The 27,029-nt window shown below is 26.9% G+C and overlaps 1 protein-coding gene across 3 annotated transcripts; it reads left to right on the forward strand.

Annotated features, from left to right (window-relative positions):
- The first annotated feature begins 72 nt into the window (after positions 1-72).
- On the forward strand, positions 73-24,716 carry LOC132941052 (mitogen-activated protein kinase kinase kinase 7-like). Of its 3 annotated transcripts, XM_061008900.1 has the most exons (12): positions 79-412; positions 494-719; positions 960-1,077; positions 1,155-1,297; positions 1,359-1,545; positions 2,281-2,408; positions 2,470-2,544; positions 5,420-5,514; positions 5,589-5,730; positions 20,130-20,251; positions 20,696-20,848; positions 22,862-24,716. In XM_061008900.1, the coding sequence occupies exons 1-12, from the start codon at positions 335-337 to the stop codon at positions 22,958-22,960; spliced, it is 1,566 nt and encodes a 521-aa protein (XP_060864883.1). In that variant the 5' UTR covers positions 79-334; the 3' UTR covers positions 22,961-24,716. The 3 variants fall into 3 exon arrangements, 2 of the variants coding, with proteins under 2 accessions (XP_060864884.1, XP_060864883.1); XR_009664129.1 differs by lacking the exons at positions 20,130-20,251; positions 20,696-20,848; positions 22,862-24,716 and adding exons at positions 7,394-7,541; positions 7,605-7,722 and having other exon boundaries at positions 73-412; XM_061008901.1 differs by lacking the exons at positions 20,130-20,251; positions 20,696-20,848; positions 22,862-24,716 and adding an exon at positions 7,394-7,741 and having other exon boundaries at positions 73-412.
- The last annotated feature ends 2,313 nt before the right edge of the window (positions 24,717-27,029 follow it).

Here is a 27,029-nt window from a genome sequence, read left to right on the forward strand (position 1 = left end):
TATTATCAGTGTTATGACTTTTATCAATGATAAAGTGAGCGTAGTCACGTGACTTCAGCTTTATTTTTTTAATAATAAACGTAATTTTTTGGTTTTTACTTTTTTGTAACAAGAGTTATTTATCACAGTTAATTTTATTTTTATCAATCAATCAATCACAAGCGATGAAAGGATAACAATAATTCAAAAAAAAAAATATATATTTAAAAAAAACACAAAATAATAGTGTATTGAAATTGTATACATCCATACTTTTCAACAATTACACGGTTTGTTTGGGCGATGTACGGTGTCGAACACATTCTATGCCATCCGAGGCACATGCACAAATCAAATGGCTATTAAAGAGACACACGGACACAGACAAAAGTTTGTGGAAGAAATTGATTACGATGAAATTGAAAAGCTTGAAGTACATAATTTATATATATAATTGTATAGTAGAGTTTGTTATGTCCAAAGTATATTGATAGGGTTATTTTACGCTATGTAGATTGTTGGAAAAGGGTCATTTGGTGTTGTTTACCGTGGACGGTGGCGTAACAACTATGTAGCTGTCAAACACATTGACACTGAAGCTGAGCGTAAAGCATTTACAGTTGAAGTTCGACAGTTGTCACGAGTCAACCATCCCAATATTGTCAAATTATATGGTGCATGCACGTCAAATCCTGTATGTTTAGTAATGGAATTTGCGGAAGGAGGATCATTATACAACGGTTAGATTGTTGTATTTATTGATAAAACTTAATTTAAAAAAAGTTAACAATTATTAAGGTATTGCACTGAGTTTTACCTGAAGTACTCATTTTTTTTTGATTCTAAGTTTTTAATCTTAGTATTTTAATGTGTAATGGAAAAAGAAAAATACATTTAAATCTATTTGTCTTATCAATATATTACTCCATTGATTGTCATTGAAATATTTATATATTTTATTTAATTTTAAATGTTAATAGTATTACATTGTAAACCTGAGCCTCAATACAACTTGGGACATGCTGTTAGTTGGACGTTACAATGTGCAGAAGGTGTAGCATATCTTCATAACATGAAACCTAAACCATTAATTCACCGGTATCCAATTATATTTGTGATTTATAAGCTTTAAACATTTAAAAGTAGAAAGAAAATATTATTCCTTTTTTTTTCAGTGATTTAAAGCCACCAAATTTACTATTAGTTAATGAAGGAAAAACACTAAAAATATGTGATTTTGGGACTGCTTGTGACAAAAAAACATATATGACTAATAATAAAGGTAGTGCAGCTTGGATGGCACCTGAAGTATTTGAAGGTTTGAAATTAATAATTTGTACAGCACTAATTTTTAACTAATCATATTACATTTTATTAAGGTTCAAATTATACTGAAAAATGTGATATATATAGCTGGGGTATTATTTTATGGCAAGTTTTAACAAGACTGAAACCATTTAATGAAATTGGTGGATCTGCTTATGGAATTATGTGGGCTGTACATAAGGGAACCAGACCACCAATATTTGAACAATGCCCTCGACCGTTCCAGGAATTGATTACTGAGTATGAAATAATTATAAAAATATTTGTTTGAATATGATCCTATATGCTACCTAGTAAAATAGTCATCAGTATATTATACCTACCTAAATTTGCCATCCTTATACTATACTCTATTCAACATAGGAAGCGACCCGGGCTACAACCGGTTTTCGTTGGTGAGGTGCAAGTCATACAGAACTGTTTTCCCTACTTAATCATCCACCAGTAACCAATACACAGAATGATGCCATAATAAGCTATTTTATTGAATAAATATAATCTAAATATTTTATATATCCTTTAAAAACTGTTTGAATGATCAATGAATTTTAATTATACAACACTATCCTTTAATTATTTGTTGTTTCGTTAAATTAAATTCTCTTTTATTTTTAATTACTTGTATTTTTAATAAACAACATACTCTTTTATTATTTATGTGTTTATCTTGGTTTCAAAGTTAACAAATAATTTTACATAATTCACTATTTTATGAATTTGTTGAATTTTTTTTTTCGCGTCTAATACAAACATTGCTTAGAAAGTTCAATAATATAATATTCATATGAGAATAAATTCAGTCATTTAAACAAGGAAAAAAAATTCAACTAAGTTCAACAAGTATTTTCTGGTAATATTCTATAAAAGTTATTAGTTTTAAGTATATAAAACTGAATTGTAGATAGTTAGCCTATTGGATCATATTTTTTCCAAATACATTTCAACAGTTTACTATAATGTATATTGTTTTTAAAGGTGTTGGGATCAAAATCCAAATGTTAGGCCATCAATAGATCATGTCGTTCAGGTTATGAGGATTTTAATACAATTTTGTTCTGGACATGACCAACCATTAATGTATCCCAATTATTGTTATTCCATTAGTATGTATACAATTATTGTATTTTTTTGTATACACTTAATAATATATTATTGTATTTGTAGGTAGTGAATTTGAAGAAGACTGTACTTCTGAGGATTCATGTCCAGACATTTCCGACTCCTATATTGAAAGCTTAAGTATGTTTATTTACACCATGTGTAATTAAATTAATCCCCAGACAAAAAGTACAGATACATACAGTCCAATCTGAAAAATGTCAGATAAAAAGTCCAAAAATACAAATTATTTAATTCACAAAATAACATTTTTTTTTTGCATGTGATTAATACATAATAGTTTTGGTAATAATATTACCTAAAAATGCCTATGAAATCAACATTTTTTTTTAAGTTTAAATGTTGTCAATTCAATAATTTGGATTTTTGGATTTTCCTAATTTCTTTTGGATTAGAGTTATTGTCTTTGGCCTTTGTCCAGACCTTTTGAACAATTATCTTTTGACTCATTACTTAATTTATATCTTGGAAAATATTGGATATTTTTAGTTATTACTGAAAATGTTTTTGCCTAAATCCCTTGGTTTTGATAGTATATGAAATAGTTAGAGGTATATCATTTTAATAGGAAGTTTTTAAATTTAGTTAGTTTAATAGAATTAGATAGAACATTTTAACCTTAACATAGTAAATCTAATTTTTTGACATGAACCCTGGTGCTTTTTAGACATAATCTGTAACAATTATTTAGGGTGATTTATAGTTTCTTAATTTTTTTCCTTTTGGCGTCTCCATTTAAAAAAAACTCTTTGGGTTCCCCTGGTGGCCAATCCGACACTGTTATTATCATTTTATGTTAAATTTCTTCATTGTGGAATATTTCTTATTGTAAAACTAAATGTTATAACTATGACATGGAACTTCACACATTTGCATCCTTCTTAGGAAGCTTCAAATCAAAATGTGATTTGATACAAATTTGTTTCATATTACATGCAATTAAAATCTAAAAATGTATGTTGCATATTATTGCATGTTTATTAACTATAGATATTATGAGAACACAATACACAAAGAATAAGTTTTTTTAATTCGAAAGAATGTTTAATTCTAAGAAAAATGGTATATGCTTAACGTTTGTAATTCACATTATTAAATGAGTTATGAGGAATTAAATTAAGACTTGTGACGTCTTAAAATTTGCTCGCTTCACACAATAATTTAATTACCTTTAAAGTATATTTAAAATTATTGTTGTAGGTATATGAAGTGTTTATATGCACCAAAGACAATAGTGAGACCAGAATTTGTCTAAAGTGTTTAGTATTTTTTAAATATTTAAATTGTATAAAAGTAATTTTTATTATTTACGCCTCTGTAACCACAGCAGTTACTTATCAGAATACGACATGATACTGTTGCCTGTTGGCCATTATCTCTTTCAGTATTTTTAATATTTAAAAAAAAACTTGATGTTTTATTAAAAGTACAAAAATGCACACATTTCTACGTAAATCATACATTAAAACATTTTTTTGGTGGGTAAATAATTTTTTTGAGTGAGCAACTTTTACATTTGCAAGATAGGCAATTTTATCGAGCTCGGGCCCAATGATGTTACACGGCCATTTTAAATATTCTAATATTTCCTTAAATACATTTTTTTTTTCATTGAATTTTGACAAAATTGTTTTTATTAGTTCTAATAATTACAATAATTTAATATTTAATAATAATTTGAAGAGGACATTTAGTGTTGTGTGCTCTTTTAATGAGTATTTTGTTCATAAATCAAAATAAAAACATAAATTTAAAATAAAGATAATTGACTATATTTTGAATTATATTAAATATATAATTGTTATATTGACTTTTAATATTTAAAATATAATCAAAATTGAAAATATTTGTTTTCATAATAATAAAAAAAATAATGCATGATATTTTAACATGCTTGTACTTTTAAACGTTTTAAATAATTATGATTTTTTTAAATCTTACTCTCATATAAACTTATACAGTAGTCACTCAATAATTTGAAAAACTCCATAAATCGAACTAAACGCTGAGTCTCCTGAGAAAACCTCTATTATTAGAAGAAAATACATGTATTCCAGTCCCTTCGATAATTCAAAATGTTTGTTGGGTGGACACATTATAATTCAAATTTTTTTCCACAAACCTCTATAATTTGAATTTCCATAACGCGATTATAATATTTAAGTTCATAATATGTATGTACATATAAAGATTATGTACAATCTATTTGACGTACTCGTAATGAAACTAAAAACGACGGTGGTTAAATATTATCGTAGTTTATACATGTTATCGTACCTTACCTACCTTATCTAAATTTTAATATGTATGTATAATAAATAAATGTAGTATACACATACAATTTTTCACCCCTCTTTAATTTGAATTAATTTGTTTTCCCTCGATTAATTACAAGTTTAGACTTATCATTGTTTTTTAGCGCATAAAGTTCTGAGCTCTGGTTATAACAGTATAATTATTATATACCATAAAAATTAAATATGTATAACCACTATCAAGTTAAAATATCTTAAAGTATAACTAACTGTAGAAACTTAACTTACAAACTAGTTAGTAGATGATAATTAATATATTTGTTAAATTAATATAGATAGATATATATTACTATTAAGACCAGTTTATTTTTAGACACAAATGTTAATATAATGAATTATTTATTGACAATCTAGCCTAAACTTAAAGTATAACATTTTTGGTATTTTAATAAATCATTAATATTCTCAAATTCATCAATTTGTTGATATTTTGTTCTTGTTAAGTATCGGTATAATTTATAAATATAATCAGTGGCGGTACTTTGAACTGAATTTCAGGGGGTGGGTGGTCCTCTTGTTAGTACGCCACTGAATACAATGTTGGTGTCTTAAGTTTATAAATAACACTAACGTTAATAAATTAACTATCTTAATTTGTATTTAAAAATCACAGTTATTATACTATAAAATAATATGTATATTTAATGAAGAGAGGTAATTTATATTTATTTATTTGGTAGGAAGTCATAAAGGAATAAATGGAATGTTGACAAATGATAGTTTAAAATCTAACCCCAATTTATCAATACCATTAAATGTTAATGTAGAGAACAAGGTAAGTTTATTTTTTATGCCTTATAATTGAATTATATATTTATACTTTATAATTGGTTATAATCATTTCATTAGTTTGATCAATATGAAGACTTAAAAATATTAACCATGCCTGGATTTGACAAAATGGGGGCTTATCAGACTGTTGATTCAACTGACCGAGAAGATGAATCAAATTCACAGTGTCAAAGTCTAGATGACACTAATAATGTAAAAGGTATGTTTCTCCAAAATTATTATTTTCAAGTTTTTTACAAATACTTAAAATAATATAGATTTCCATTTTCTTTTTCTTTTTTATTTACATGGTTTATAATAGTTTATCTAATTTTGAGATGTTTATGAAGACCAGCTTTTGTGTGTTGTCCAGGTTGATCACCAGAGGAGGGGGGGGGGGTGAATTGGCCCCCTCAATTTTATTTTTAATATTATGGCGTTTAATTGCCCCGAATCCTGGATGTATATTATAGGTACTCTGTATAATAAACAATCGTAAATCGTAATTAAACTCCATGATTTTATTTTATAAATATTTATCACTCGAAAATTGGAGATAGCACAATAAGACGTCTAATAATAGATTGAAAGCTGGAAAACACTATTTAAACTTATTAACTATTAACCAATACAGACAATATATTTTTTTTTATAGATATTGGTAGTAAGGAGAGAGCAGTAGGGGGTACAAAAAGCAGAGAGGGGCAAAAAAATGTTGGCCCCCTTATGGAAAAATGTCAGGCTACGTATTGGTTTCACCGTAAGGGGGGCATCACAACTGGTATCCCTGTAACAGTATTTAAGTTTTAATATAAGCTTAAACTTGAATTGAATAACTTAAATAATAAAGAATTAACTTCATGCCAAATGTAAACGTCAGTCTAAACATAACTATATACTCTATCTACAGTATAATGCGGTCTATCATCTAATCCATCTAACTTCTAGAAATTTGTTAGAGGTTTAAAGTATAAACTACCAATCCCCTCCACAGTTCATCTCCGTGACGAATCAGCCTCTTGCCTTATCGACTCTGCTAATTTATTCTCAAATTATTTCCTCTCTGTTTTTAAACCCCCTCTCCCCTCACATTCTGTTTCTCACCTAGATAATCTATATCCATATAATCTTGCCTCTAACTGCTATATTAGCCTTGATGACATACTATCAGCACTTAAATCTCTAAAACAAAAAAAAAACAAATCTAATGGTCCTGACGGCATCTCTGCTCGACTGCAATACATCTGCTGTTATGCAATTGCTTTTCTTATATTTATTCAGTTATTCTGTTCAAACGTTTCCTTGATGAGGGTATCATCTCTGATGTGCGGAAAACCTGTTCTATCACCGCTATTTTCAAGGTGGGTGATCAATCCGATGTTTCTAACTACAGACCAATTTCCATCTTAGCTGATCTGGGCAAGCTTTTTGAGTCCATTATTTATACCTTTATCAAAAGAAGTTTCAACCTCATTATTCCGGATTCCCAACATGGTTTCCGCCCGGGTAAATCAACAATAACCAGTAGTATTTCGTTTACCACCTACATATTAAACAGTTTTGAGGCTGACAGTCAAGTTGACACTTTTTTTCCAAACTTCAAAAAGCTTTTGATACTGTTGACCATGGTCTTCATTCTTCTCATTGCTACATTTGATTCCCTCGGAATCGGATATCCCATTATCTCCTGGTTATCATCTTATTTAACTTCTCAAAGACAATTTGTCACCATAAATGCAGCTGTTTCAGAACTATCAATATTCCCCAGGAAAATCACCTGATTCTATTGTTTTTTATTATTATTGTTATTTCAATAAATAAATGTTTATCTTTTGCCAAGGTTCTATTATTTACTGATGACATTAAAATTTTCTGTAAAATAGACTCTCCGTTGGACTGCTTATTATTGCAAGCTGACCTGATGCCTTCTTCGTTTGGACCCAGCGCGTTAACTTATTCCTCGACATAGACAAATTTCACTCAATGGCTTTCTCTAAGAAACGTTGTCTCATACTTCACTCATATTCTCTTGGTAGCTCCCTCTCACCTCCAATTGTAAAAACCAACCTCTTTGTAGAATGTTGCGCCGGCTTAACCAATCTTAGTCTATCCACTTTTATACTTCAGCTTATTATATTATATTCTTACTATGTAAAAAAAAAACTGTATTATCTTAACCATTGACCTTCCGGGCGTATAATTATCAAATTAATAAATAAATAAACAAATATTTAAATTTAGCTCTTGTTTTTTTCACAAATATTTGCTTATACACACCTAAACTATTAGATATTAATTAGAAGTTTTGTCATTATTTGAGGATGTCAGTGAACTGTTGGTTTTCTCTCTCTGGCCTATGCGCAACATAGATAAAATGTATTTATGCGGAATCATTTTTTTAATATTTTTGAGTAATCTTATAGTAAAATTACCTATTAAAAAAATGATAGAAAATAATAATTATTTTGAGAGAAAAAAAATACTGCACTTACATCCTCTTCATCAAGTTTTATTTCTTTAATAATTGAATTATTTCATTGGTATATTTTAACTTATTCTATATTTGTGTAAAATATAAAATTAGGCGTATATGGTACACATATTGAACTTACACCTCTATAGGATTATATTTTTCTTCTAAGTTACATGAGTTATGAATTATTTATATTTCATATTATGGTATTTAAAAAATGTATTCAGTATTTCATTTTAATAGAAACTTAAAAAAAATTGAATTCAAAAATATTTACAAATTATTTTCAATAATACATTTGGTATGTTAAACTCCCAACTTTACTATTAAAACTTTATAATAATTTAAATCATAGTTAAATATTATTATTGGTTTATTTATTATTGTTATTACTGAACTATGGAGCTAACCAGGGGTATAACGAGGGGGAGGGGGTTGATGCTGCAATGCCAGGTGTGTATTAGATCCAACATTTTTATAACGATTCCTTTTAAAAATAAAATATAAGCACTGATATACCTAAGTATACTAAATCAAATATTGAGTCAGTATCTTTAAAAAAAAAAAGTTTATATACTATAATAGTATTTATGTATATACTTAAAAATAAAATATAATGTAATGTATATCATACATATTTAGAATAAAAATGTATGAATTGTTTGGATATTTATATTTATAAAATATAAATAACTCTAAATAATTAAGACCACTCAGCTACTCAAATGAATCGTAGCAAATTTTTTTGTTTGGCTAGCACACGTGTCAATATATTGACTCTGTGTGTGTGATTTATACTTGTATGCTGATTGTCAATTCGATTGCCAACCAATGTGTCATAAAGTTTAAAATAAAGTATCATCAAAACAAGATACAATTTTAACCATACTTAATTAGGATACAACCTACATACTAAATTATATATTATGAAAAAAATAAGGAACTAGTCTGTTATCATCCACCATAATACAGCTAATAAATATTGACATATTGTTAAAATTATATATTATTTATTTGAATTAATTATTAAAAAAAATAAAAAATATATTAGATTATTAAAAATTATATAAAAGACAATGATCAAATATTAAAAAGGTGGACAACTGGACAAGTGGGTACTGCTCTGCTGTGCAGTAGTTCTCGAGCATGTCGTTGTAATGGATGTGTTATATTTTATTTCATTGATAAATCATTGTATACAAAACAAAATTCTGAGCCTAAGCATACTTGTATAAAAAATCAAAATTTCTATGTGAAAAAAAAATTACTAAAAATCGAAAATATCTTATGGCTATATATAGCATGACTTTCCGGTGAACTTTTTCTTTTTGATAGAGGTCGAAAACTTGTTGGGAAGCTTCAATTAAAAATACTCATGTGAGCTTATGAAAAGAAAACATTTTATGAATTTCTAACTGAATAAAAATTAACAAAGTTTGAAAAAATTATCATGGCAGTAGCTCAAAAAGAGTCAAAATTGCTGGAAAATATTACCATGTATGGAAAATGGTAATTTTAACATGTGGTAAAAATTAAAAATGTGGTTATTCGTTATTCAATTACAACAAAATATCAAAAATTGATGGATGAAAATTCGTTAATATACCGATGAAAATCGAATATCGTAAATATTTTAAATTCAAACGCTTATAAAAAATGTATGCTACTTTCCGGTAGACTTTTTTTTTGTTAAAGATAGGAAAATTTGTGGGGAATCTTCTACCAACATTTCTAATGTTAGCTATAAAAGAAAAACTTTTATGAATTTCTAACAGAAAAATAGTTTGAACATTTTCGACATTTTGTTGAAGTTTGTCAAAATTTGAACTTTAAATGTATATAAATATAATCTTGACTATGTATCTCTGATTTTTTGAACGTACATTAATAAATTTTATAAGGAACCTTGCATTAAATTTTCAAGCGTTTTTACAAAGTGAAAAAGTTTTTATCGAGAATAATAAAAAAAAATTATCGAAAAATGTCTCAAGACTAGAACTTGCTCAAAACCAGTCAAAATATTTCAAAAATGTTACCATTCATTGAAAATGCTAATATAAATATTTGGTGAAAATTTTAAAGGTTTACGGTTATTAGTTTTTGTCGTTATGAGTTACACCAAAAAAAGATTTTTTCAAAAATTAGTTTTGCGTAAAAATAATTACCACTTTTTTCACTTTTGTTTTGTTTTTCTTGACGCTTTCTAAAAATACTTGGAATGGGATACTTGTTCTCTCAAAAGTACCAACTATAGCTTCACTTTTTTTATCAGAAATGATGCTGATCTCGTAATTGTAGCATTTTTACTACCCAAAATATTGATGACAGAAAAAAAACTCATCATTGTAAAATCAATACATTCTTCATCCTCGCTTAGAATCTAAAAATAGTATTATTTTATTTAGAATTACAGTAAATAAATTAATGTGGTATCAAGACGGAGGCCAGAGAGAAACATCTGATAAAATTTGTTCAAAAAGATCCTTTTCACTAAATTGAAAATTCGTAGTAGGTATTTATCTAAATAATTGGGAAAAACGTAAAAAAAAGGTTAGCAAGTGAGTACAGGCATACCCTCCAACTAACCACTCTGATGTAATTACAGTAGGTTTCGAGTAAATCACGGTAATAGATGTATTATATTTGAATACCTACAACGATTACGAATCATTGAATACGCTAAACGAATTTGAGTCTTAGCCTACATTACCAAAATATATCTTTATTCTTATGATATTATTTCTATTATTGTTATTTGTTTTACTATTAGTATTAGTAATACAGTAGGTTGAAATATTGTTGCCGAAAATATTGCATTTGGAAATATCATTGCGTATAGTAAAATGTATAGTAATATACGTAAAAGTTTTAAGTAGGTACCCACGAATAATATTTTTATGTCACAACAAAATAACAAAATTGTTATTTTTCATTCAAATAATAAATATCTAAATTCATCCAAATTTGAACTTAAAATATATCCATTAAAAAAAAACTGTCTATATTTTTTTAGACTTTTTGGTTACAGTATGAAATACTTATGAGAAACATTGTTTTAAATTTTTATTTACAAAAAAATTTAAAAATTTTGTAAAAATGTATACTTGCTTATAAAAAAAATTTTGTTTATTTATCTTTATTATTTTTTAACTGTTATTATAACAGAAACTTATGAATAACCACCGTGTATCTATAACATTTTCAAGCTTTTTGTCCCAATGAAAAAAATTTTATCGAACTTTACAGACAAAAAAAACTAAAAAATTGAAAGTGTCTTTAATCTTTAATTTACTTGTGAATATCATACAATGTCTTAAAAATTTGAACTTCTAACGTTTATGAAAAACTAATTTGACTTTCTTGTTTTTTTAAGTTAACTTTTGTTGTATGTAAAAAATTTATTGAGGAAAATATAAAATTTTCAAGATTTTAACAAAATTCTAACCTCCGATGCTCTTAAAAAATTATTGTGGATTTAAGCTTATTTTTTTTAATACACTAATAATAACTTTTGAGAAAGAATCAAAATGTATTAATCTATAATAATTGAATAATATCCAAAATGTCCATGTCAATAAAGAGCTCAAAAATATTTAAGTATTTTGAAAATGTTATGTATGGAAATTGTCATATACATTTTTCTAAACATTTCAAGTAGTTTATTTTGAGTTACATAGAAAACTAAAACAATTTTGTTATGAAATTGATTTGCGTAAGAATCCTCGTTTTCCTTGGCTTTTTGATGAAATCAATTCAGTTTTTTTTTATGTTACTCAAAAGTGAAAACGAACATCCTTCTATCAAGTATTTTATCGCTTTTTTGAGCTATTTATAGACATTTGGCATTTTCGATATTTTTTCTATAAATCTATTAATGTTGATAAAATGTAATTCCTTAAGTCAAAAAGGTTAAAATTTGAATACAAGGTTTCCCGTAAGTTTTCCATACACCAATTTAAAATATCGATCCACATTATTTTAGATTCTGTGCGGAGCAATGAATGTATTGGTTTTACTAAGATGTGTGTTTTAGATTCTGAGCGAAGCGATGAATGTATTGATTCTACAATGATGTGTGTTTTTTTTTTTATTTTTTTTTTTTATTTTTGTGTCTGTCATCACCTTTTAGGACAGTAAAAGTGCTTGGATTTTCTTCAATAGTAACTTTTCTGATAGGAAAGTGAATCTAGTTGGTACTTTGGGGGGTCAAAAGTAAAAATTTCCCAGTAGTTTTCACAAGCGACGTGAAAAACAAAAGAAAAATTAAGGAAAAACGGGAATTTTTACGCAAAATCTGTTTTCGAGAAAATCGATTTTGGTTTTTGGTGTAACTCTAAAACAAATGACCGTAGGGACATGAAATTTTAACTGAATGTTTATATTAGCATTTTCTATTCACCATAAAATTTTGAATATATTTTGACTCTTTTTGAGCTGTTTACGGACATTGTCAGTCTTCAATATTTTTAGTTTTTTTTTCTATAAATATCAATAAAATTTTATCTGTTGAGTAAAAAAGCTTGAAAATTTAATAGAAGGCTCCTAAGTTATTGTTTCATAGGCAGATGAAAAAAATTAAAAATCCTTAGTCACAGTTTTTATTTATAAGCATTTAAAGTTCAAATTTCGACAAAATACGGAAAAACCACGAAAATTAGCAAATTATTTTGAGTTGAGAATTCATAAAAATTTTTCTTTTTAAACCTAAGGATTTAAAATGTAATATAAGATTACTCATAAGTTTGTCTACCTTCATCAAAAAAAACAAAATTTCTACAAGAAACTTAAATTAAATTTTTATTAGCGTCTGAAATTTATATTTTTACAACATTTGATATTCACTTGATTTCTCATGTAACAATTTTCTTATTTTATTGTAATTGAAAAACGAATGACTGTAGATACTTGAAAATTTCACTGAATGTTTATATTAGAATTTTGTATACATGATGAAAATTTGAAAATATTTTGACTCTTTTTGAGCGGTTTACGGACATTGTCAGTTTTCAATTTTTTTAGTTTTTTTTTCTATAAATATCAATAAAAATTTTTTGTTGGGTAAAAAAGCGTGAAAATTTAATATAAGGCTCCTGATATATCGTTCTAATAGCAGTTGAAAAATATTAAAAATACATAGGCACAATTTTTTTTTATAAGCATTTAAAGTTCAAATGTTGACAACATTTATCAAATTTATAATTTATTAATTATTTTGTAGTTAAAAATGTATAAAATGTTTAACTTTTATGGCTAAGGATTGAAAATTTAAAACAAGGCTCCACGTAAATAGGTTATATATAAATTACTTTATTCACAATAATATCATCAAATATACTTGGTAAAAATCATAGGCTGACTGACCGTTTTCGCTCAGAATCGTTTTTCTTACTCAAAAGTAAAAAATACCTAGTAGTTTACAAAAGCGCCGACAAAAATAAATTTAGGAAAAACAGGAATTTTACGCAAAAGCGTGTACATGAAATTTTTACATTGAATGTTTATACCAACATTTTTCAACATACAATTTTCAAAATATTTTGTCTTGAATTATATTATATTATGTTTTGAGCTGTTTACAGACATTTTCAGTTTCCAATTATTTAGTTTTCTATAAATGTCAATAAAGTTGTAGGTATTCGTTGGGTCAAAAAGCTTGAAAATTTAATACAAGGCTCCTGATATAATGTTACAATGGCAGTTGAAAAATATTAAAAATATATATTGACACGGTTTTTTTCAATAAGCATTTAAAATTCAAATTTTGACAAAACACGTAAAAATCACGAAAATGTGCAAATTATTTTGAGTTAGAAATTCATAAAGATCTAAGATTCTTTCGAAGATTTGAAAATGAAATTCAAGATTCCTCATAAGTTTGTTTATCTTTATCAAAATAAAAATCTCTACCAGAAAGGTAAATTAAATTTTTATGAGCGTTTGAAGTTCAATTTTTTACAACATTGGATATTCACTTGATTTCTCATATAGCGATTTTCCTATTTTGTTCTAATTCAAAAACAAATAACCGTAGATACTTTACACCACGTTTATGTTATTGTTTCCTAGACTTGATAACATTTTCAAAATATGTTGTCTCATTTTGAGTGGTTTTACTTGTTTAAGAATATTTTTAATTTTCAATTTTTTTAGTCTGGTTTTTTATAAATTTTTATAGCTAAGAATTGAAAATTTAAAACAACCTAGGTTGTACGTTTTTTAAAGATTTTCACTAAACGTATGTACACAATTCAAAATTGGAGCTTCAATTTATTTATAATATTATCACAAAATAGATACAATTTTAATATTGTTAATAAGACCATTTTATTATTATCATTTTTATTATTATTACCATTTTATATATTATCATAACGTGTTTTATCCAAATATTATTATTAGTTTTTATTGTTTTCATATATTCATGATTTAAGTAAATTAAATAATATAATAGAAAATAGTATCCTCAGTATCTAGTGAATAGACTAATAATATGATGCGTATTAAAATCTTCTCTGATGACATTTTTCATACTTGTGTACACAAATTCATACAAAATTTAATTCCTATGTTGAGCAATTTGGATTCTTGTCTTGTCTATGTTAAATTTATCAAATTAATGTCATAAGTACAATAGAAATTAATTGGATCTGGCCCAATAAAATAAATAGCAAAACTAGCAAAACTAGATGCAAACTGTTTGTCAGAAGAAAATATCTCGCTTAATTTCACTCAAATTACAATCAATTTTAGTTTTGATTAAAATATACCTATGGTTACATATTTTGTATAGTTTGTAGTTGATAATTTGATGTTCAAATATTATAATTACTATAAGCAAAACGATCACAAGATATCTAGGGACACTATTATTTCAATGGGAGTTAAAAAAACAATTTATGTTTCTGATATTAAATTTAGTCTTGGTAAGACTATACCTAAAAAAATACCCCCCTAAAATATGCCCCTCTGTGTACCCTCTTTTGAATACTCTGATTTATTTTTAAAAGTTCTTTAAGGCGAATGACCGCCAAGTTAAATGATCCATCAAAGAGATCATTTTTTCTGATGACACGTGAATGCCAGTTACTATTTTAATAATAAATCACATCAGCATGAGTCATATTATGGTGAATGACCCATGGCTTGGCCAAAAAAAAAACTTTTGGATTATCTGTTGTATAATTTACCTATGTGTATATTACAATGTTTTAGCAATCAACTATTATTTGGTGTTTATTATTAAGTATTAATGTACAACAGCACAACCATTACAAGCACATAATTTTCATTGATTGAAGTGGTAAAATAATTTTGTTGGTAAATATTTTTGTCTAGAATTTTTCATTTAATATCCCAAAATTTGATAAAACTGTTTATATTCTAAGTAATTTTGGCACCAAACAATATGTTAATAGTAGGTATTAAAAAATTGTTATTCACTTTTATTTAATAGGTATTTACTATTGTTCAGACTTTTGCTGCCATAATAATGTGTTTAATCAGATTTTAAACAGAACATATCTTTTCCAGCACAATGTTTAATGCAAAATGTGTAACCATTAACCTATCTGATTATCTGAAGGATATTTACATTACTTAAAACCTAACTTGAATAATATATAGGAATAATAGATAGGTACCAGTATTTATCTACATTATATTATCTGTGTACGTAAATACAGAAATAGGTATTCAACAGTTATCTTTAATAATTATTCAAATAAATATTTTAAATGAAATCATCCTTCCGAGATGGGTAAGTTTGCATTATAAATTGGTCCGGAAAATATATTATTTTAATTTTATTGAAATCATTATTTTATATTCGTGCATTAGGCAAACATCGAGGGTCAATGATTAGGGGGGACTTAGCCACCCCCCCCCCCAAAAAAAAAAAAAAAAACAATGTCCGTCTGTGTATTCCAGTTTTGTCTCGTGTTATGAATAAGATGGCTATTTGCCAGTATCAGTATGTCAATGCAAACATTTTGTTTCCGGTGTTTATAGCCTCAGAAGGACGTGACCTTATAGCTGCATGTAATGTTCAACAAATATTCCTGTCATTCCAATACCGATGTCCGATGTTCAGTTTAAGATTTTGTACCTTAACAGTTTGTCTATAAATAATGAATTTGTTCGAAAAAAATTTTCTACATTTACGATTTTTTTTATTCAGTTATTACAAGTACAAATATAAATAATATAATTTACCTATAAAATATAAATTTTAAGTATTAACTAAAAACAAAACGCCCGTCTGAAGAATTTCCTCTCTTTTGTGTTTTCTAATTATTTTCAGGTATAAATTATTATATTTTTGTCTTATTGTAGTATTTTAAATAATTTTATTGAAAAATTACCTAAAAATGTGTAAAACATCTCAGTTTATTTAAATATATTAGGTATCGTTCTAAAACGAATATTTAAATATATTTTAAAATAATAATATTTTTGAAATGTTTTATTATTTCTAATATAGAGCTATCGGTTTTCGGCTCCTGCGTTTGAATATTAAATTTATATTAGATTTACCTGTATGTAAAATATTTTGTGGTCCCTTGTTAAATTTTAAATTTATCTCATGTACCTATTATTATAGCCTTTATATACAATTGTTTAGGACAATAATAAAATTATAATTTTATGTAAGAAAAACGAATGAGAGGGTAGTTGACAAAAACGTATCTTAATAAAGAGCATGGCCAGATAAATTTAGAATTTACGTAAATAGCTGGCGGAACACAAAGACGTGTACGGTGTTTAAAAGCCCGGTTTACTAAATGGCTGCCTAACACCATAACGTAATAAATATTGGCGCTGTTACAATTAATAATAAATTACTAAGCGGCAAACAATTTGAGAGTTTATAAAACTTACATTTTCATTTTAATTTTGTTTTCTATTATAATTGCTATCTACTATTGATTGATTAACTGGTTCTACACTAACTGGTCAGCACAATATTTTTCCTTCAGACTCATATGCGTGTTTATACGGAATTAAAATGTTATAAAGCGATATTTGAGCATTTTTAATTTGTAATAATTTACGAATTCACAATTAAAAATTAAACTATTTTAAAAAAGTCATCTTACAAACACATATAATGTCCAGGTGTTCTAAACTTTAAGTTTAATAATAGGAAAATGCACTCTAATACTAAATCTAACAATACAAGATTGGTTCAAATTTTCCATATTACACGTGTACCAGAGAGAGAAAACACATGCGCGTATAATCTTTTAAATATCAGTCATCACTACTCACTAGTCAGTCATAATAAGACTTGTATTATATAAAGAATTCTTTGTAATTTGTAGTCAGGGTCGTATTTAGAACATTTTCAGTTAATTTGGGGGCCAGTTAATTTTCCAACACATTTAATGTACACCATGCTCCCCCGCAAATACGCATTGGTTTGTAGTTGCATAGGTACTAGAGAATACTACTAGTACACTAGACATTGGCGGAGTTGTGAATGCAAAAAAAGTATCTTTATTAATGCTCGTCTGCAGCTCACCAGAACACTATAAAAAAATAGTCATGACATCTCGATCTCGTGTTCATAATTAATTATGACTGAGCCACAAGCAATTGAATAATACTTATCTGTACTCCATAGAATATTAGAATATCGTAGGTCTCTAGACTTTAGTAACAGTTACTAATTATTATACTAAATACCACAAAGAAATAACCCCAGAAATGAACATTGAAACCTAGCTTTACATTTTCAATCATTATAGCTATAGCTATAAAAATTTAACATTTTATAAACTTTTACTACAAAAATTAAATTTTTAAGTCTTATGACCGAGTAAAAAATGATTATTATTTACCAGTAATTTAAAATAAACTAAAAAAAAATTGGGTAAGTGGGTGTCGCTCTGCTGTACAGTACGTTAAACATGGGTCACTGTAATGGATGGTGTTAAATTTGAATTCAATGATATATGATAACTTCAAACGCTCATAAAAATGTAATTTGACTTTACGGAAGACATACTTTTTTGATAAAGGTCGATAAACTTATGAGGAATCTTATATTCAATTTTGAAATCTTAGAAATTTTTATGAATTCCTAACTCAAACAATTTGCACATTTTCGTGATTTTTACGTATTTTGGAAAAATTTGAACTTTAAAATATTACAAAAAATAATTGTGTCAAATTGTTTTTAATATATTTCAACTACCATTGTAACAATATATTAGCAGTCTTGTAATACATTTTTTTTAAAGCTTTTTGACCCTACAAATAAAATTTGATTGACATTTATAGAAAAAAAAACAAAAAATATTAGAAACTGAAAATGTCCAGAAACAGCTCAAAACAAGTCAAAATATTTTGATTGTTTTATGGTGTACTTGTAGAAAATACTGATATAAACATTCAGTGAAAATGTCATGTATCTACGGTCATTTGTTTTAGAGTTACACCAAAAATCAAATTCAATTTTGTCGAAAACCGATTTTGCGTAAATTTCCCGTTTTACCTTAATTTTTTTTTGCTTTTTCCTTGCGCTTTTGAAAACTACTGGGAATTTTAAATGCTGACTTCTTAAATGCTCCAATTTTATTCACTTTCCATAGTAATAAGATACTGAAGCTGAAAATCAAAGCATTATTTCGAATACCTACTTATCGTGTACACAGACACACAAAAAAAACACACATCATTTTATAATCAATACATTCATCACTCGCTCAGAATCTAAAAATCGAACATTTCTCATAAATACTTATAAACTCAAAAAAAGTCAAAATGTTTTGATTTTTTTTTAAATGTTTTTTTTTTTATTTTAATACAAATTTATTGTAACTGAAAAAAATTTTCTATTTGTTTGGTTTTAAATCATACATTCGTCATTCATTGATTTTGAAATTTTATGAAATGTGTTATGATGTAATTTTTACTATATAGAGTTATTTTTTCCGTGGTTATTTCTCTACAGGTTTTTTTTTGTTATTAATTATTAGTTATTTATAACTTATAGACGAGTTCAATTATTTCCTAAACCCATGAACAGGTAGAACGCTGACTTGGACCTTAATACCTTCTTGTCAATAAATATTGTTTTATAAATAGTTAGGTAATTCATAATTCATACATTATTGGTGATATAATATTAATTGTAATTTTATTACTATACTATTGATTTTAATTTTTTAAAGGAAAGTGTCTAATTATTTTGTGGGTATGGTTTTTTGTATTGCATTCCCCGCCAATGAATTCTTTGCATGCCTATGCTCAAAACTTAATGTTCATTCACACTCATGAGTCATGACTCGTCCCATGTATTGATGTATTTATTTGAACAAAAAATGTCCAGAATATTTATGACTGTATCTGTTGCAATTTCTAAATCGGCAGAATTAGTTGGAAACGGTTGCAATGACTCATCTTCGAAATAGTTCGAATTAATTAGTTCAACAAAAACACACAAAATTTACTTTGATAGGTAACTACTAAATAATAATACAGTATTACAGTAATAATACCTAGGTACTTATCCCAATTTCAATTTGAATTAAATATCAGAATATTGCGTTATTGTCCTTGGATGATGCATTCCATTACATATATAATGTATTTGTTGTACTGTACATTATAGTTGAAAATAAATATTAATTTACGTTTTTAGTATAGTTACGCATTATATTATGTAGGTACGGCATCTTTTTTTATTCAACAAAATACTTTCATGATTTGTGGTTAACGGGATGTCAGATCTGTGGTCCAGATGTCTGGAGTGATCTGGCTCACGTTGTAAAGGGTGTGAGTCATTCGGCTAGATTTAGACACGACACGGCTGTAGAGAGAGTAGTGTTTTCCTAGTGTTGTGTATTTGTATGTTTATTTCCTTGCTCGATTTCTGACGGACAACAACTATGTGTGAGCTTAGCGAGTGCGTCACAAATGATCACTATAGTAAGTAGGTAGCCAATCTATTTGGCTTCATTTGTTTAATGACCTGCCTCATCAATAGACATTATTTTAAATCAATATATTATAGAAAATTACTTGAATTACTATTTATTAAACACACCAAAATAATTATTGATTTGGAAACTGTGAACATAATATTATAATGATTGAATGATGTATTAACATTTTTAACAATTCTATATAATATTATAATCCAGGTGTTTCTGGAACACATCCTGAACTGGATAATTTGTACTTGATGTTAGATCAACAGTTGCATCCAATACCCCCAGATAACACTTGTCCACAATCAGTTCAAATATTTGAAGAACACAAACAGGTACCTAAATAATGATTAATTTTTTTTAAACTATATTACCGAGGTATATGATTTTAGTTTTGATAATTATACTATATTTCTATTTCTGTATAAATGGATTTATAATTGTTGTAGGAATTAATAACTGTTGTAATAAATAAGTAACCATAAGTAATTCATAGCTGATATGAAAATCATTTATTTGGAATAATAGTTAACAATAAAAACCAAAGTGAAAGTTGATAAAATCAATGTAATTTGCTAATAAAAGATTCCAATGTTAATTTAAGGCTATTATTATTTAACAACCTAGTATTTTCAATTCATTCTAAAAATATATTTTTGAGTTTACCCAGAATATTTTCCACCAATAAATAATTTTTATATTTTTAGTTTTTAAATTTTTTAATATTAACAAGCCACACAATTTAAAAAATAAACTAATACATTTTTACATATTTTTAGCTTGCTCAAGAATATTTAAAAGTGCAAACTGAAAGAGCATATTTATCTAGACATATGGAGCAATTGGCAGAGCGGTTAAGTCAGGAAGAAATCTTGTGTGATGAAGAAGTAGATGAAGATGACGAAGAACTTAAAAAGCTCAAAAATGAAAAAGTAAATATTGATAACATTTTTTTTTAACTAAAAACTGGCAATGCTATTTTATATTATATAAATGTAGTGCTTATTAATTATTAAAATTTAATAGTGGTGAAACTATAATGAAAATAAAACCCGTTAAATCAATGGTAGCTAGGAAAAAAAATCTAAAGGAAAAAACACAAAAATAAACACTCTTCAGTAAAATAACCGACAGAATTAAAAGTCTATGCGAGTACCAGAGAATATACTTACTATATTACTCTGAAAATATAATATTTTACAATTTAATAATTTGTTGTTTATACTATAACATACAAACATTTTGAACAATTTGAAGTCTGGAAATACTGTACTACCTCAACTATTAAGTGTACACTAATGTGGCAGTACTTATTTAAAATGTTTTAATACTGAAATACCCATTTGAGTGGATACCTGTACGATACAGGGGCGGACTAATTGGGTTACAGGCCATCAGGCATTTTTTTATACATCAGGCATCAGTGTCATAGCCAGAAAATAGGGAGAGGGGCACTTTATATTATTCTCTAGTTTTTGGAATCTTAGAATATCTAATTATGTCCCTTTTGTTCATCAAGTTCTCTTGGATGGTGTTAAATTTGAATTGAATGATATATGATAACTTCAAACGCTTATAAAAATTTATTTTGACTTTCGAGTAGACATTTTTTTTTTTTACAAAGGTAGACAAATTTATGAGAAAGCTTAGTTGAATTTTCAAATGTTAGATTAAAAAATAAACATTTTCATAAATTTCTAACTCAAACAATTTACACGTTTTCGTGATTTTTACGTATTTTGTCAAAATTTGAACTTTAAATACTTATAAAAAATAATTGTGTCCATGTATTTTTAATATTTTTTATCTACCATTGTAACAATAATTAGCAGTTTTGTGATAAATTTTTTTTTTTTCATTTTTAGACCCAGTGAATAAAATTTGATTGATATTTATAGAAAAAAAACTATAAATATTGGATATTGTAAATGTTAGAAACAGTTCAAAAAAAATTAAAATATTTTGAAAATTTACCATGTATAGAAAATGCTAATATAAACAACCAGTGAAATTGTCATGTATCTACGGTCATTTGTTTCAGATTTACACCAAAAATCAAATTTGATTTTGTTAAAAACCAATTTTGCATAAAAATTCCCATTTTTCCTTAATTTTATTTTTATTTTTCCTGGCGCTTATGAAAATTACTGGGAATTTTAAATGTTGACCTCCTGAAAGCACCAATTAGATTCACTTTCCCATCTAACAATATACTGTTGAAGAAAATCGAAGAAGTTGTATTGCCTCAAACTATGATGACAGTCACAAAAATTGTTTTTAAAAAAAACACATTGTAAAATCAATACATTCATCGCTCCGCTCAGAATCTAAATTATAATATTTCTCTATTATGTTATAATTTGTATATTTTTTCTATGGTTTTTTTTCTGCAATTCTAAATCAATATACAGAATAGCCTAAGAAATAAATTCAGAGGAATGTCCAGCAGGTAAGCCTTGTAGGCCCTGGACTATCCTGAATATGAACTCTTATATATACTTAAAATATGCATTTTAAAGAAATTTTATATTCATTTTTTATATAAACACATAGAACATTGAAATCTCAATGTGAAATGTAAATACATCGGTGTACTGTGTAGGTACCCGTATCAATCGTATTTTGTGACGTGTACAATAATCTATCTATAAATAAAATTAATAAAGGTAAAATTAATCAGTGACTTTAGGAAAAACATGCATCTGCGAACCTTCAACTACCATATTATATGATAAAAATTAAAAATAAATAATATATTAATTGACTGTATACATTTAAAAAAATATATTATAAATTCCCTAAAAAAAATATGTAGCCTAAATTAAAACAAATTTTTCTTATAACCAGGCCTGGCCTGAATTTTTTTCCTTGACACGCCTGCTAAGGATGACCATAGTATAATTATAGATAATGTTGAATAATATTTGATTAATTTTTTTATACAGGAAAATTTAACACAATTAAGCCAGAATCTCAAAAAACAACTAGAAATGATACATGTAAAAAAAAGTAACCACTCAAATGAAAATGAACCATCATCATAGTGGTCATGAATTGTTTTGTATTTGACTAAGAAGCTTAAAGTGAACATACTTTGCATCATAGTTCATTACTTAGAGTAACTTATTGATTGTTAAATACTTAAATATGGAGCTGGCTGACAGTATAAGCAATTCACTCTCCAGTATTTTTCAAAATTTAGTCTACTATATTTAGGTTTTTTTCTAGGTAACATTATAAGATACAGTAATTGCACATCATGTTAAAACCCAATATTTTGACATACTTACGAAAGTATTCTGTACACATAAAGACAAATTTTAATACTCATGTAATTTATTTATGATCTCTCAAACCTAAATAAAATATATATTTGATTTAAAAATTATTTCCAATGCAAAGTTTTAACTCTCTTTTAAATATTATTAACATTTTGTTTTAAAGGAAATAATTGGTAAAATTGGTAAAATTATATACTTGCTCCCCACAAAATTATCAGTGAAATAACAGCATTATTAATTATTATATACAAAAAATATTGATTTCAACTAGAAATGCGGTGTAGAAACTTAAGATTCATTATTTTAAACACTTCTAAGTATATAGCGGACAGCATAATGCTTAAAATATCTATTAAATTACCTATACTTACTTAAATATGTAGAACTATTCACAAAAATCTAATTATGATGTTAAGTCACATCCATTTTTTACCCATCAACAAATCATAATTAAGTTAAAATGACCAACTTGTATATAAATAATTATAGTTAAGAACATTGATATAATATTATCAGTTATCACAGTATATCAGTATGTGAAAATAAAAATTAACCATAATTTCACCAAAAATACAGCCAGCTCTATTCAACATACTAAAGACAGTACAAATAACATAATACTTTATCTAATTTTATTTTGGTAACTTATTGTGTGTGTATTTGTTAATTTTAATTTTTCACATTAAACCTGGTAAATTAAGGGGTTTGGAGTTTTGTATCCCTTAAGCCGCATCCAGATTTAGGATACAATTGTCTTTGTTGGAAACAAAAATGTATGTTAAAAGGACGTTAAATGAGTATTTTAAAATTGTTAATTGTTTATACATCCTAGAATACTCATTTAAAATTTTTTATGTTACACACTTGTAAGACGGAAACAAAATGTATCCTATGTCTGAATACGGCTTACAAAAAATTAATGAAGAATTATATTGTATAAATATTAAATATGATAGTTTATAAAAAAATTTGAGATGAACTTGTTACATCTTGCATTTATGTCTAGTTCACATATGTTGAACGTTTTTTTCATTAATTTTCAGTATACATGTTTTTAATTATATATAATATTAACATACTAATGTTAATATTTTGATAGTTTTAAAATATAATTTATTTTGTATAATTAATTAATATTATTATTTTTTTTATCTGGTGTGTTATTATGTTATTATTGTATTAAATATGTACATTTTATTTTTATTTAACATTTTGGTTATCTTTTGTATAAATGGTTGTCAAATTTGAGCTCTAGTCCAACAAAATTGCCTAATTTTTGTTTATGAATTTTAAAGTACTAGATTGTATTTAGAAATATTTAAAATGTATTATTTACATTTAAATTTTAAACCCATTCATAACATTGATAAAACAAAAATAACAATTCTTTTATGTTATTATTAAATAATATTATAATATAATATATAATATGTTTAAAAAATAATAACAATATTAATTTTAGTAAATACATAGAAACGTAATTTTATGTTATACATATGTAACACTTTATTTTTTTTTTTAAATATACACTATCTTATATCTATGTATATTGTCATATTGAAATGGATTTTTATCTGTTTGTTAGCTAAGGACTCAAAAATCATTTGACCGTTTTAAATAAAAGTTACACCAATGGATACCTTGAGTCTTGGAGGGTATTTATAACATATTTAATCAACCAATACAAGGTGATTTTTTTAACAAATATTCAAATTCTTATTTTTGGAACTTTTAAAAACACATAGAGACCATATTTTCGAAAACTTGAAAATTGTTGTACTTTTTGTATTTTATTTTTTTTTGTTTTAGAATTCCTGTTTTTCAACAAATAAGAACAGAACACCCTTTTTTCACTTTTAGTTATTTACCGGTTTTTTTTTTTTTGACAATTTTTATGTACCTATCTTAATCAAAATTATTTTTGAGTTATATAACTTTGGGTATTAAGGATAATATGCATATGGTAATAGGTTAAGTAAATAATATAATTATACTTTTATGATTTATTTTAAAATTAGGAACAGCATACCAACTATTTATACAGAAACAAATTCCAACTTCATCAATAAAGGATAAGTTACAAGGGGCAGAGTTAGTAAAAAGTTAGTAAACAACAGATGGATAACGAAAAATGTATAAAATATTACATTATACAAACATTATGAATATTTTTTATGCACGTTTAGAATTAATTTTTAATTAGCAACATGATGAAAAAATAAAACACTTAAATCTATCATATTAAACTGTCAACATAAAAATGTACAACTTTAAATTAAATAGAAGAGAGGGATATTCTGTCCAGTCGCACGTTTAAAACACGTTCATGTCCGCGCATGTCTCTCGCTACTGGTAGCGCTGCGGTGGGCTGACGCGCAGGGAATAGGGATGCTGTTTATTGGGTAAGACAGATTAACACTGGGAGCGCTGTCGACGCCTATCGTACTAATGGACGATGGTTAGGCAGATTGTATGTATTTTCCTGACATTTCGCATATATTTTGCTTTAAGTGAAGTGTATTTGAATGTATTTGATAATATTAGTAGAAATTGTACTTACCAACGTATACAGTTAGTTATAAAAGAGTATAAAGTTTCGATACCAGAATTAATTTATTATAAAAAGTAAAATAACCAATATAAAATTATATCTATACATCCTGAATTGGAAGGTAAAAATTGTTTCCACCAGAGCGCGTTTTGTTAATCTGTTTCCCCAATACGTATCCGGCTCCGATGGACAGCGACGACTAAGGGCCTGTTTACAATCATAGTTTAAACCTCGGTTACGCCTAACCCACTGATTTTACCGGCCGAATTCGGTGGTTTAACCTTAGTTCAACGATTGTTATACGGGATTTTAGTCCGTATTTTATACAGTTGGCGTAGTAAACTCTCGGTTCTCATTGCGACCCCCCTCCCCGCTCTTGCCTATAGAGCATATACATTTGTGGCCACTGATAGCTGCTCGTTTCATCAGTGGTTGGCGGTAATTTAATCTGAAACAGCTGAGAGTTGAGAATCACTAGCGCTCGTAGTGGTTTAAATATGTTATATTGCATCGGCATAACAAAAAATAAATAAATAATCAAAATACATGTAAAAACAAAGGTGAATAAATAGGTATGTAAGGAAATAAATAAATATGAAAACAAATAAATAAACAAAATAGGTAAACACAGAAAAGTTTTTGGTAACTAAAAATGATAACTTATAGTCGGACATATAAACAAATTGGTTAACCATTCAGTTGCAATAGTTGCATCACTACCTCCTTGGTGAATTCCAAGCATCCCTCCAACATATTTCCTATGAGGGCAGGATTCTACGATGTGTCTTACCGTTTGAAGTTCACCGCAATCACAAAACGGAAACTCAGTCATCCCCACTTATGGAGCAGGTAATTGCACCTACCCTGCTCAGTCCTAATTCTATTATAAGTTGTTTATAGTTGTTGTCCAAATCGAGCGTGGAAGTTCGAAACCAGGAAGTTTCTTAGTGGGATCTTTGATGAGTACTGAGTGTTTGACTGATGTTTCCGTCTACTGCACTAACCATTGATTCTTCAAGTCCGATTCAGTATCAAGAGATTCCCAAACCAGGTTCCTTGATTTCAGTCTTTTAGTTGGGTGATTAAAAATATCTGGGTGAGAAGGTACTCGGTAGGTTAGGGTTTCCATTTATTTTAAGTAGTAGGAATCCGGTTGATTCTTGCCTTCTTACGTTTGGCAGTGTGATGTGTGCTAAGACTGGTAGCCATTGAGTATGTGTGCTTTTTACAGTGCCTGAAATTATCCTCATTGTATGGTTCATCTGTGTATCGATTCTCTTA

This window comes from Metopolophium dirhodum, chromosome 3, assembly GCF_019925205.1.
Source record: "Metopolophium dirhodum isolate CAU chromosome 3, ASM1992520v1, whole genome shotgun sequence".
NCBI classification, from domain to species: domain Eukaryota; kingdom Metazoa; phylum Arthropoda; class Insecta; order Hemiptera; family Aphididae; genus Metopolophium; species Metopolophium dirhodum.